Genomic DNA, 14,581 nt, shown 5'->3' on the forward strand with positions numbered 1-14,581 from the left:
GTCCCCTCCACTCTGACTTTCTCCAGAACCATGTAAGGGTACTTAGGGAAGTGATATGGTATAGTGGTCAAAAGCACAAAGTCTGGAGTCAAATAACTCCTAACAACACCTCTTACAATCTGTAGAACCCACATTATGGGCCTTAACATCTTTAAACCTCTATCCTCTCATGTGTAAAATGGAAATAAAAGTTCATTCATCTTGTGGGATATTTTGAGCATTAACTGAGACAACATAGTTAAAGTACTTAGCACAGTGGTTGAAATAGAGCAGCAATCATGGGGCGCCTGGGTGGCGCAGTCGGTTAAGCGTCCGACTTCAGCCAGGTCACGATCTCGCGGTCCGGGAGTTCGAGCCCCACGTCGGGCTCTGGGCTGATGGCTCGGAGCCTGGAGCCTGTTTCCGATTCTGTGTCTCCCTCTCTCTCTGCCCCTCGCCTGTTCATGCTCTGTCTCTCTCTGTCCCAAAAATAAATAAACGTTGAAAACAAATTTAAAAAAAAAAATAGAGCAGCAATCAATAAGTATCAGCTGTGACAATGATGGCGGTGGTGATGATGATGATGATGAGCTGGGGGAAGAGACATGGGCTAAAGTCAGGGGTACCCAAGAGAAGTAGCAAAGTGCCCAGAATGGCAGGTTCGCTAAACTAAGCAATTAATGGGGTGCCTGGGTGGCCCAACCAGTTGAGCATCTGACTCTTGGTTTCAGCTCAGGTCATGATCTCATGACCCGTGGGTCTGGGCCCCACATTGGGCTCTGCATGGCAACGTGAAGGCTGCTTGGGATTCTCTGCCTCCCTTTCTCTCTGCGCCTCCCGTCCTTGCACTCTCTCTCCCTGGTTCGCTCTCTCTTTCTCTCTCTCTCTGAAACATAAATGAACATTAAAATAATCTTTAAAAAAATAAAATAAAATTAGCAATTAGACTTCCAGTCTGGACCTGAAGTCAATGGGACAATAGCACTTTAGAGACTATGTATGCCAGCCTACAGCACAATGTTTGCTTTGAGGTGGTTTCCAGAAGGCGACCATTATCTCCTTGTGTGTCAGTTTCTATGTCTGTTTTCCAAGTGCTGGATTGGCCAATGATTGGAATTTAAGCAACCCTCTTTGTTGAGTAGAAATTCTACGACTGTGATTTTCTGGGAAATTTGTGTAACCCTTAACTCTGCCTCGTTTTGGCCTCCTTTCCACCTGATGCTTCCTTTCAAGTACATCAAACCGTAACCACTTCTTCCCAACAAACAAACCTTGCACACATTCATACTTCCCAAGAAAGTTGTTATTGCAATGGAATGACTCTAAATAGCTGATTACAATTCCACCATCCCAAGTGGTTGATACCTCTTTGTGGGGCTCACAAATGCCTCTTTGAGCTTCCCGTTGCCAGTTAAACCAGCTATGATTTTATTTAACTTTTTGGTTTTTTTTTTTTTAATCTTTGTGTTATTTCGATTTGTCCCTATCTCATCCCAAAGCAGCACAGCATAGAACTTTCTGACCTGAATTCCCCTCTGAGCTTCCCATTTTGACCAAGTTGACTGTGTTAGTAAGTGTTGGGCACCTCTCCATCTTTTGAAAAATTCATACAGCCTCTTCTTTTCTTGTGCATCTCTTCTGCTTTGCCAGGTCAAGCTGGGAACTACCTGACTTGAGGGAAGGGAGAGTAAAAGCCATCAGTGACTCAGATGGGGTGAGCTACCCTTGGTACGGGAACACCACAGAAACTGTGACCCTGGTTGGTCCCACCAACAAGATCTCCAGGTTCTCCGTCAGCATGAATGACAACTTCTACCCAAGTGTGACGTGGGCAGTGCCAGTGAGTGACAGCAATGTGCCACTGCTCACAAGGATCAAGAGGGACCAAAGTTTCACTACCTGGCTGGTGGCCATGAACACCACCACGAAGGAGAAGATCATTCTGCAGACCATCAAGTGGAGGATGAGGGTGGACATTGAGGTGGACCCTCTTCAGCTCTTGGGGCAACGGGCCCGGCTAGTGGGCAGGACTCAGCAGGAGCAGCCCCGGATCCTGAGCCGGATGGAGCCCATCCCCCCTAATGCACTAGTGAAACCCAATGCCAACGATGCCCAGGTCCTCATGTGGAGACCCAAACGAGGGCCACCTCTGGTTGTGATCCCCCCTAAGTAGAAGCAGACTGGCCTGACTGTGTGTGGAGCACATGACGCTGAGACACGCAGTGAGGCTGCCAGGGGTGGCAGGAGCCAAACTGAGTTTCTGAGCCAAAGCAGACCTCTCGGTTTGCCAGCCTTTGCAGCCACTTGTGAAGAGTAGGGCTGCTTCTTGGGTGGTAGAACCATAATCCTTAGGAAAATTCCCTTCCTTTTAGGAATAAAGAAATCGCTGATTTGACAGACTTGCTGTGATTACCATGCAAGTAGCCATATTTTGGAGCTGACCAAGATGATTCTTTTATCTGAACTATTGACCATTGCTTTCCTGCGAGATGCAGGGGATGGAAACAAAATTAAACAGTGCCTGTGGCAAATGCTGCTTCCCAACCAATTAGAAGTGGGAGTGAAAACATCCACACCAGGTGTTTGTAAGACAGACAGTCCCACTGTCTGACTGGAGGGTGCTGGGGATGGGGGTGGAATGAAAGTCAGGTGGCGAAGAGAATGGGGAGAGAAAGAAATAAGTTGTTATTACAAATTAATACCTGTGAATTTATTCGTAGACCATCAGCTCTTCAACATACTCAGTGGAATGAAAGGCACACTTTAAAAAAACGAGAGATAGAGTGAGATGGGCTCCCTTCTGGAGAGCCTCCTTGGAACTGTCCAAGGTCCTGATGTGAACAGACAGATGGAGACTCTCAATGGTTCCATCTACCCACTTCTTTCCAAAATCTGATCGTTCGGAGTATTCCTTAATCACAATATTTGGATAGATAGTTCCTGTATTCTACAGTAGCTATGATATTTGGGGCCTTTGCCATGTTTTTAGTGAAACCTAATTGCAATTTTGTTTACAGCTGCCTATTCTGTTCCCCGTTTCCAGCCCTAAATTTACAAAAAGATAATTGTTTCTAAACTATGGAATCCATGTAGAATTTCAAGAACATTTTAACAAATAAGAATACTATTTTCATTCCTTTTGTTTTTTTTTTTAGTTTCTGAATGATGTGAACATACAGAATGCACATATGTATACACATGCACGCATTCAAACATACACGTCAGGATGGAGACAGCATAACTAACACATTTGCCAGCAGTGCCTACCTATGTACTTGTAGCCCAGTACATATGCTTTTTATCTATATATGTTTATTTTAGCTCAATTTCACAGAAGCTCAACTTTAACTGCATGAGCATTTGTGAGAAAGTGCTTCATAATGCTTAACTTCAGAGCTCTTTAATGAAAATATGAGCTGCTCACATTAAGCAAGACTCTATGGCTGAGATCCAACCATCAAGGATGAGAGACCATATTTCCTTTAGCTAGGCCAATCTCAAACATTTTAAAGAGTTTCTAGTCTTTACAGTAAGAATTTTTCCAGCTCTTCTAGCTTCCATCACCCAAATCCCCCAAGCAAAATAATTATAAAACTGCCACAGTGTCATTGTGGATTTTATGGATGGATACCAGCAGCCTAATTTCAGAGGTGAAAGAGTTGAGGGTCAGAGTAATTATTACAGTCCTATGGTTGGCTCCAATGAGATCTTCTCCCAGAGTCTAGGAATGGAGAAGGAAAAGCAAGAGGACTTTTTAAATTATTTTTATTAAAAATGCAATTAAGTCTAATTTCTTTCAGTTTCTAGTCTCAGGGGATGGTGCTTATTTACAAGAGAAGGTTAACAGATCCACTTGAAATCATGTAGTGTTAACCTCACACCCCAACCACCAGCTACTGTCTTATAGATTAGTTATTGATGGCAAGCTGAGCTATTTATAACAGCACATTAATGACACATCAGTGACTCACAGGAGACCTGGAGACATTCCACTTAAAAATAATTTAGCTGTTATGTCTGTCCTTCCCATGCTTCCTTGTTTTTTAAGGGAGCTCCAAAGAATGCCATGGCTGAAATAAAGCTGCTTATTTTTCACTCTGACGTTCAAAACAACTTTTCCCTCTAAATGAATTAGATGTCAACCTTATGGGATGCTAAGACACTGATCCTAGAATCTAACCCACATGGCCCTATCCTAAGAAAACCTAATATTTAAAAAAACCAACATTGTACCAAACAGCTGGTAAAAATGATCACTTAATTACAAGATCCTATACAAAGTTTCTGTTTTTAAATTCACCTTGCCCATCCATTAAAACAAGATGACTTCCACAATCACGTTTACATATAATGTAACTTTTTCAAGGGTATAGCTGTATAAAGCCAAGGGTAGCATACTTAACTAGACTTGCTCCTGCTGAAAATTCACACTTTTCAGAGTTTGAAAAGAAATGACCTGGCCAGTTTTCTGGAAAATTATGTAATACCAAAGTGAGAAAAATAGAGGGGAAAGTGCTTATAAAAGTTAAAAGCCCTTGGGCAAATATACATTATGATTATTGTTGGTGATACCATTGCAAGCTCTGCAGTTGGGTCTCTTGGTTCTGGAATGAGCCTGGCAGAATGCTCCATTGCCCTGCAGCCAATTATTTTAAAGTTATAGTGGTTTACAAGGAAACAATCCCTTCTCTTTCTCTGATCCTTAGATCATTACCTTTCAGCTTAGTCAGGATATTGTCAAATGAAAGGCTCTCCAACAAGAGAGAATTCACCTTGAAATCTCTACTGGGGTCACATCTTCCCACCCGGCTTTTCTTCCCCTGAGACTCCCTGGGTCTGATACCAGATGCCGTCAGTTTAGAAAAGTTCACTCAGTGCCTTGATCAGGTTTTAGTCGGGAGGTGTCAGGACTATACTTGGATTCCGAACACGCACATACGCAATGGTTTCTGGTGACACCAGAGTTTTTGATTCCCGTGTGGAAAAGACTCTTTTGTCAGGTCATAGATCTTAAATGTAGTCACCTTTGAGATCCTTTCTTCCACGATCTCACGGAAACTGAGAGTTAAATTAGCTCATCTATTCAGGGTCAGAGACCTAATTAGCAGCAGAGCCAAGAGAAGAGCCTGGGTCCCCTAAATCTCATAGCACAGCATGGTCACACTTACCTGACACCCACAGTCCTCTCCTCGTTTCCATCCCTGAACCATTTACCTTTGTAGCACTAGAGACCATTAAATTCATCCTTTAAAAAATAGGGTGAAATCTTCGTTACAGTTATGTCAAAAACTGAATGTTCCAGATTCCCTTTTATCCATGACAGCTGTTTCAAGATTGAGCTCTTAATCTGGGCCCTTTGCAGCATGGATTTTATATTCCCAGGTCAGTGCTTTAGTGCACAGCACATGAGAAGGCTGGAGGCTGGTCCTCACTCCACCTACCATTCCATGGGCCTTTAATAACTCTCTGTCTCTGGTACTAGGAATGATATCTCAGAGGTCAAAATCATGTTCTAAGCAACAATTCTGAGCAGTAAAATAAAAGAATTATGATTTGTAGAGTATTTTACCAAAGGCTTCCACATGCGTTTTCTCATCCCCAGATAGTCTTAGGAGGAGTGCAATATTGTTGTTGGTATTATTATCCCCATTTTACAGAAAATCCATTGAGATCCAGAAGGGTTAAGTGACTCATCCATAGGCACACAAACAGAAAATGTCAGGAGCTGGGGTTTGAACTGGGCCATTGGGCTCCAAATCCCATGCTAGGACACTCCTGCGCGGCCTCCCCAGATGTTCCCTGCCTGGAGGGCACAAAAGACAAGGAAGCAAAGGAGAAAGCAAGTCAGTTTCACCCACAGTCATGTAGTCTCTACCAGCTACTAAGTGGATGTATTAAAAATCAGAGAACTAACACTGTTTTCTAGTGCAGAGAACCTTGTAATCTCCAGGGAGATTGGCCCAGAAAAATGCCTGTCAGGGGCTGCAGTGTGGGTGAGCTGGCTGTCAGTCCGGAGCTCTCGGCACGGCACTGGTAATTAGTAGAGGAGGAAATCTGCTCTCCTGGTCCCAGAACCCCTTAAACACCATAAGCACAAAAGGAGGAGGAAAGCAGGCATCCTGCAGTAAGGGTCCCAGCTGAGCAAGGGCCTGCCACCCACCATCCCTCAACACGGCAGGAACAGCCCGTGGGGTGGAGGCAGTGGAGACAATGGCTTTCCGAGCTCCGGTTGGCACATTGCACAATCTTGTTAGAATGGAGGGCACAATTAAACATTACCAGAGCCAGCTCCCGACTGAGTTGCAAAGAAAGATGTAAACACACACACACACACAGACCCACTACACTCACACGCTCCTCGAGCTGAAAAGAAAATTAATCAAAAACCCAATGAACGCCTGAACTCTATAATTAAGCCTAAATGATCCTCAGATAGAAAGGGAGCTGAGTGAGCAAGCTCGGTGCACAAAGATATTTTTACCCCGGAGTCTTATTGCCATTAATTTCTTTTGAGATCTTGAGTACATCTGGTTCCAGTTTCCCTGGTAGGACATCTGCCTATGGAAGACCTTCAGGAGAGTTGCCAGCTCAGTGGCAAGGTTATTGGGCTGTTCCTCCAACACTTTTATGGGAACGCATCTGGGGAGGTGAGTGCCATTGCCCTCCTCGGTCAGCCGTGCTCCCTCCCATAATGGATCATACCACTGACCTCAGTCCCGCTAACAATTCCTCTGAGGTGTACACGGCTTCACAGTTTACAAAGGGCTTTTACGGTCCTTTACATAGAGTAAAAAACATCTCTGTTGAAGATAGGAAATCTGAGGACTGGCCTTATCTTTCTGTCTTTATGATTATTAACAACAATGACTCCCGTTTGATTAGTATGCTACAGTTTACACAGCACGGACCCAAAGATTGTGTCGTTTAGTCTCAACAACCCTATAAGATCTGCTTTATAACCCCATTTTGCAGATGAGGGAGTTGAGAAAGGTCATGTGAGCTGTCCAAGGTCCTTAATATGAGTCATGCTCTGAGGACTTTGAGCTTCAGTCTTCTGGCTCCACACCTTCACTCCATTTCCACGGAAACTTCTCTCCCTCATTAAACACAAGCAGTGTTCTCTGCTTCTCTGGCCACTGCTATTCCTCGGGCAGGACTGACTAACAAGGGGAGGGAGTCTTTGCAGAGTTGCCCTGATTGATCCCTGGATCCAGTTTGACAAGACAGATCAGCTCTCCTGAGGAGTCTGGGCTCAACTCTCCCAGGCTCTGTGCCTTCAGGTGATTAGGGAGGTTCGTCTGGGTGCTCTGAGGTTGGAGGCCAGAGCCCAGGACCTCAGCATGACTTGAGATTCAGCTGGTGAAATAGCCCTTGAGCAAATCATTTCATTCACCCGGGCTTCAGTTTCCTCCTCTGTTAACTGAGCCACTAATACAATCAGCCGACATCACAAGTCAGGAAGGACAGTGGGATGATGTCTGGAAACACTCCAAAATGTCTCACGTGCTTCCTGATGTAAGCTTATTGTCACATCAGTAGAATCACGGGGCCCAGTGCTTGTTGCAGGATCTTAATTAAGTTCTATCTACTCGGAAGCCCATTTTCCCATTTCAGGGAAACCCAGGCTCCCTGCCAAGTAAGCCTGGCTCAGTGGAGGGTGGTGGGCTTTGAGCTTCCCCTGTCCTCAGACGCTTTGCTGCAGAGACCTGGACCCTGGCAGTCAAGAAAGGAAAGGACACCGCTGTGTAGCCGTGTAGAAAGCAGCTCTGGGCAGAGTCTGTAGCTGCAACTCTAAGTAGCTGCAACTCCAAGAAGCCTTTGGTAAGAAAAGGAGGCTGAATATCAGATCTGGGCCAGACTTGAAATCCCAGCACACTTTGCCACCTAAGCCGCCTAGAGAAGCCAGCCAGGGACAGCTGCGTTGTTTTTGTCATGAACTCAGGCAAGAGATACAGAGGCAGAAAATAATAATAATAATTTTACACACACACACACACACACACACACACACACACACCTTTTTGTGGGTTTCCACTAATACAGAGGGGGAAAATAATGATATATACTATATATAATTATATATCTATAGTGTGTGTGTTGGGGCAGGGGGAATCTCCCACTGGCCTGTCTCTACACAGTTTCTGATGCTGCAGATCTTGGCCGGGACTCCACAGTTTGCAGGTCGCATTACAGATTTGACCCTCAACGTACTCATAGAAGGAGGAAATACTTCAAATGCTGCACCATCCCCGCCCCCCCCAAGGCTGTCCCACCACACTGCAGGCATATTTGGTCATGGCCCCTCTCTCTGCCCCCCCCCCCCCCGCCTGCTGTGGCCCCATCGCACACGGCCCCACCTGGACCAGCCACACAGCTTGCCTCAGGACTGCTGCCCAAGGTGCCCTGTCCCCACAAATCACTGTGCCCCCCTCCCAGCTGGGCCCACCGCCATAGGCTGAGGGGAGGTCATTTTGTCCAGCTGGGGAGTGGTCCAGAAGAGAGCCCACTAGCTCCTCTCACCAAGATAAATATGAAGCCAGGCCGCTGGGCGGCGGGCCACACGGCCACACACAGGAGCCTCTCCTCTGCCTCCGGGCTCCCATTGGTTCTTGGCTAACCCAGAAAACGTGGCTCAGTCCTTAAAACCGCTGTGTCCTGGGTCAGAAAGCCCGAGAGAAGGGAAAACAGACACCAGAATTACAGCAATGAGGTTCCCGGCTGCCCCAGGACCTCCCTGGGGACGGGAGGGGCTCTGACAGTGCTCGTGACACATTCAAACGGCAAGACAGCTGCACGGGGGGCTGGTCTCAGGCCAGCTGAGGCCCAGTGTCTCTGGGAACAGGCAGGAGACAGGAAAGAAGACAGAATGCTTTGCCTCAGGCCAGGCCAGGGATGCAGGGGAACCAACCAAAGCGCCCAGGGTGCGAAATCTCAGAAGGCCCTTAACGCCAGTTTGTGCAAAGACCAGCACTGCGCTTGGTGCGAGTGAACCGCCCCCCCAGTGTCCACTCTGGACACCTGGCTTGTCTCGCCTGGGTCCCAGCCCCGCTCTCTGCCACCTTCTACGCGTGGTTTTCTTTCCAGGAAGGGTGGGTGAGGGCGGCTACCGTGAGATCCCTCTGGATACCCATTCTTCCAGCAAGTATTTATTACAGAGCGTGTACTGTGCGTCAGGAGGAACAGAGCCCAGAGGGAGACGATGCTCGCAGAAGGCTCTGGGCGCCACTCATTGTCCCCCTTTGGGAACCCCACAACACAAGTAACCCCAGAAGTTTAACAAGGGGCCCCCTAGTCTGCCCGCGAGGGGAAGCTGCCTTTCCGGCCCCAGGACTTGGTGAGGGTGGGTGAGGTGACAAGGCAGCATTCTGTCAAGTCGTCTGATCTCTTCCAAGGAAAGGCACTGGGGGAAGCCCTCCAGCCGCATCCATACACACGCAGGCACTGGTGGGGGAAGAAACCGCTGGTTCTCTCTCCATCTGCTCTTGTCCCTTCACCCTCACCCTTCAAACCAATTCGAATATTCCTCGCAGACATGATGCAATGAGATGTTAATTGGAAAAATAACAGGAAGGATAATACATGCGCTTCAGGCTGAGAACTATTTCATTAAACTGGGCTTTGAAAGCAAGACAGCCAATTAAATTATTTCCCACTTCACTCCCTCACGTACCAGAAACCATAGAAAGCTATTACTTCTAATTAATTAGAAAAGAAAGAAGGACTCCGCATATGCATATCAGATGAACAAGGACCCGGGCGCTACACCACGTTCTCGCTTCGCTACAGTGCGCATGCGTCTACGCACGCACACACAAGTGTGCGCGTGCACACTCAAAACACACACGCATCAGGGACTAAGACTCGTCCACCGTCTCACCTGAAGAGTTTCATGGGTCTTCTGAAAACACCAAAAATAAAAACACCTGCCCCCAAGAGTCACTCACAAATTCAAACAAAGGAAAACGCCTTTTTTTGGGCACCTTCATCAGAAAGGAAATAGGGAGAGAATAAGCAGCTCTAAACTCAGATTCCAAACCTCCCGCACCACAAAGCGACTTGTCTGTTGTCCTCTTCAGGAAAGGAGGAGGCATTTCCCAAGCCAGCTCCCTCTTTCAAAGGCTCAGGAGGGGCTCACGGACTAGGGGACCTCAGACCTCCGAGGCATACTTTTGAATTGACTTTGTTATTATGCAGGTCACATGCAGGGCACCCTCACTTTTCCATCTGTGAAAAGGGAAGAAGGCCTGTTCTCAGTGCCATAGTCACCCCCCCCCCCTCAACGTTTTCCAGCTTGTGAGAACACGTTGGCAGAGAGCCCTGAGCTTCCTGTGCCGTGCCTTGGGGAAACAGAGAGACAAAGCTCAACCATGCAGCTAAAATATTTCCTGTACAAAAACTGTGCTAAGCCAAAGTCACCCTTACTGTATCGCACGTTTAATACAATTAACATAATATGAATATTATAATAATGACTATAATGGTCATAAAAGCAGTCGTCCCAATCATGTGACTTTTGCACACAGGAATCTCTCCAGCATGGTCCGTGAGCAGCGGACAGACTCGGAGGTTGTGACAAGGCTTCTGCATGAGCCCACATGAGCCCCATCCTCCCCCCTCCCCCACCATACCTGACACTCTGTCCCATGCAAGACATCAAGGGCTGGCAGAGTCAGTGCCTCTGACCATCCGCTTATTGCAGGAAGGGAAACTGGCATTCGCCGACACTAGAGCATGGCAGTTCTTTCAGAGCACAGGGTTTATGGAGGAACCATTTCTAGAATGGCTTTGTAGGCTATTAAGTCCCCCCATTTGTACGCATGATGAGGTCGTTTGCAAACTTCAAACAATTGGAACAAGTTTATTTGACAACAATCTATGTAAGAGTTTCAGGTTTGTTTTCTTCCTGAAACTGAAACCACGCGTACACTCTGAAAATGCAACAGTGTTCATCTGTTATCATAAAAACGTGTTCTGCCATTCAGGGAAGAAAGGGGAGGATGCCTGGTGCTTGGGTTTACCTTGGAGCAACTCCTTCCATGCATTCAAAACTATTCTTTTTATTCGAAAGACTTAGTTCACCCACTTCTGCTTTGGGACCTCAACTATTATATAAAGCAATAGGTAGAAATACCCACCCCCACACAAAAATAGTGGTAGCAAGTTGTTTTTTTTTCTTTAAAGAAAAACTGTTTGCCAACTTCGAGTAGGGTAGACCTACACTCAAGAAGTTTTAGTGCGGCTGAAGTGTGCGCCCGTGCACGGGAGAAATACAGGGTAAGCCACGGGGTCCTGATGAATCCTCCTGTGCGTTCAGAGGCTGAAAAACAAGGCCATGGGGTGGGGCCCTGGAATTCCCAACCATTTCTTTAGATCCCTTTATGCCTTGATAGTGGTTACGCCGATGGCTGATCTGGAATCCTTTAATATTGTTTTCGTTTTTAATCATTTTTCAAGACCCGCATAAATGCCATAGACCGTCTCTGCAGAGAAATACATAAGTAAATAAGTCCCAATAATTTTGCATCGAATTCCAGGGTCATTGTCCCCTTAAAATCTATTTATAAGGCCTCGATTATAAACATCGACCTGTAAGGAATGACATTCTTTAGTCACTGTCTTAATGCCCCTTTTATTTACATGTTTTTATGTCCACATACAGGTTACCTAGTAGGACAAGGCACGTCCATCAAGCAGAACCACATGGCAGAGACTAAAGAGGAGGAAAGGAGCCATGGCTGGTGGCTCTAAAACCTGAAGACCTGGACAGCTGATTTCCCATTAAAACGAATGCCATCCCATGTGTCTCCTTGCCACCCTCCCATCCCGTGACCTGTACCCCCTTCTGCCCCACCATATGCCATGCAGTGCTCCCCATGGACTGGCTGAGCTGGCTACTTGGCTCTCAGCAGGCTGTGCTCAAGTGGGAGCTTTACGGGCTGTATCGTTTTGTGTGGCAGGATTGGGTCCATTCAGATCTCAAGTCCATCCCCAACCCTGAAGTTGAAGCTGCCCAGGGAGAAGAGCTGGTCAGCCTGGACCTAGACACCGAAAATGGCTCAGCCTCGGTTCTCAAACTCCACCTTCCCTCCCTACACTTTTGGGTGGGAAACAGCACCTGTCTCCACATGGGTGGCCAATGTTGATACTCTCTCGAGATTTCTCTGACCCTTGGAGCCAGGGCCAAAGCAGTCCTGCTTCCCCTGCACCACCAGGCTGGGTGTCTTCAGGTGACCAAGGGCAAAGTGTATGTCAGCAGGATCAGTGGGGTGAGGGGAGAACCACCCTCGGAGGGCAAAAATGGTGTGCATTGTTTTATTTGTTGGTTTATTGATCGGCTTGCTTACTGGTTGATCGAATTATGAAATATGTTATTTGTTATACAGCAGAAAATCCACTCCCACCTTTGAAGCATCCAGCCCCAGAATTTGTCTTCTTGGCCTCATAGAGCACAGTGAGTTACTCCTCTCTGAAGCCACAGAAAGCAGGGCGGGGGGAGGGGAACTCTCTCTGTGCCCAAACACTTTCCCCCCAACTAGATTTTCAGCCAGAAATGGGACCTGAAACCACCAGCTAGTGAGGTCACAAAGCCACACAAATCAGCAGAGGCTCAACTGTCCACATACAAGCTCCTAGCATCCCACCATCTCCTCCCCTTTGTAACAGCCCTGCTTTCCTGCTCTGTGTGCGCAGGTGGGGGGTGGCCAGTCATCTGCAGCCTGGCCACCTCAAAACTAGACTTATTTTTCTGCTCTGGTGCCACTTTCTGAATGCCACATGCACACTAGAGATGCCTGAGGAGCATCCGTACCTGGTCCCCTCCCCAACTCATTACAGCAGCATCTGGGGATAGAGCCTGGGAGCAGGTGTTTTTAAAAGCCCGGATGATCCCAACGCAAGGCTAGGATTGAAAAGCACTTCTAGTGTTTGTGTTTTTCCTTCCTTCGTCCCTCCCACCCACCCACATCCTTTATCCTCTGCTTCCAAGCTTCCTGCCGCAGCAAGAAAGGGAGCAGCCACTGGAGAATGAGAACTCTCTTCCCATTTCTCCAGCCCCTCCTCCTCAGTGAACCTTACCCATCAGGTCAACCAACCTGAGCAGTTCCCTGCAGAGTTAACAGATCTCACCATTTGTACCTCGAGGCTGGTGCCTGCACCCAGCCCGGGGGCGCTCAAACGATTTCCAGCTTTTCTAGGAACAGAAGCAGAAATCTACTCCGCTCTGAATTCTCTCTCCACCTCCCCCAGACTCCCCAATTCCAAAGGTTTAAAGGGCACTTGGGTGACATTTATGTCTCCAAATTCCAACCCTGATGGGAAGGTCCATGCTCGGTCTTTATAACCCAAGTCTTGGCCATGTCTGCAGAGCCACCTGAATTGAATGAGGGTCTACTGGTAACAGAGGAAAGAGTCTCATTGCCCCGAGCCAGTTCTTTCCCCAACAGTCGGTAGGCATCCAAATCCCAAAGGGCTGAGAAGAGCCATCTCACCCTTTACACTTACAAGACCTCCACTGCTGAGTGTGAGTAAATGCATGTGTGAATGCGTATACGTATGCTGCGTAGAAACCATCGAGGTCCATAGAGATGTACTACGTTCATAACGGGCCCAGGTGAATTCCATATTAGATACAAACACAAGAATATTGTAACATATACAAATTGTTACACACACACACACACACACACACACACACACACAGCCTCAGGAAACCTGTGATGTGGGAGGAGTTTTTTTTAGTACTCCATCTCCCCCATCTGGGCGATTTCCTGGGGCAAGTACTATTTCACGCTTACCCTCCCCACTGCCCAGCCTGTCCCCTCCTGTGCTCTCTCCCTCCATGCCTTCTTTTCCCATTAATCAGAATGTCCCTGCCCCATGTCCCATCTCTCAGGGTCCTACTCTCTGATAGGTGACAGTTCAGTCAGTGGGTGCTAAAGAGTTGAGTGTTACCCCTCCCAGGCGACATTCATGTTTTAATTGGGGCTACAGATAAATGCCTTAATCTGAAGGAGTGGCTCTAATGGTGGGACTTTCGGGCACAGCAGTGGGCCAGTAAGGGAGAATATTTTTTAACCGGGGGGAGCTTTTTAGCACCCCCCAAACCGTACCTATCTCTAAGATCAACCCTTCATAAGTACATGAGCACAAGCAAACACACTTACCTACATACACTTTCCAGAATTTTGAGACCCCTCTCTTGTATTGGCCCAAACTTTACAAATGGGAAAAAAAAAAGAAGGAGGAAGAGAAACAACTAAATTAATTTAAACCTCACTGGGAAATGTAGCCTGTTTTTCCACTGGCCACCAACCGTCAGGCCCACCCCGCCGCCCGCCCGTGTGCATCTCCCTTTTGTTCCTTCTCTTTTCTGGGGCGGCCTATCAAGTTCATTTACTCAGAAGTGTCCTCCCTGTGCCCCGCCCCCAACAAGTGTATTCCCTTCCTTCATTGTTCCCTGCTTGGAATTGTGCTGTTTTTCGGTGTTGTCTGGACAAAGAGCAGGTTAAAAGCATGAGCATGTGTGTATTGCTTGGGTATTCTGCTACAGTTTGGAGAAAAAAGCCACCCGAGGAAGAGACGGACGTTGGCTCTGCAGAGTGCC

The 14,581-nt window shown here is 47.2% G+C and overlaps 1 protein-coding gene across 2 annotated transcripts in view; it reads left to right on the forward strand.

The window, feature by feature from the left end:
- Positions 1 to 14,217, forward strand: part of FAM78B (family with sequence similarity 78 member B) — an 89,534-nt gene extending 75,317 nt beyond the window's left edge. The window contains exons 2-3 of one of the 2 annotated variants that reach the window (XM_040460982.1): positions 1,630 to 2,560; positions 11,639 to 14,217. In XM_040460982.1, coding sequence (XP_040316916.1) covers positions 1,630 to 2,152 — 523 coding nt within the window. In that variant the 3' untranslated portion in view covers positions 2,153 to 2,560; positions 11,639 to 14,217. Of the gene's footprint in view, positions 1 to 1,629; positions 6,627 to 11,638 lie in introns of both variants that reach the window. The other variant, XM_040460983.1, reaches the window with a different exon arrangement.
- Positions 14,218 to 14,581: the final 364 nt, after the last annotated feature.

This window comes from Herpailurus yagouaroundi, unplaced genomic scaffold (genome assembly GCF_014898765.1).
Source record: "Herpailurus yagouaroundi ecotype Mexico unplaced genomic scaffold, PumYag 253, whole genome shotgun sequence".
NCBI classification, from domain to species: domain Eukaryota; kingdom Metazoa; phylum Chordata; class Mammalia; order Carnivora; family Felidae; genus Herpailurus; species Herpailurus yagouaroundi.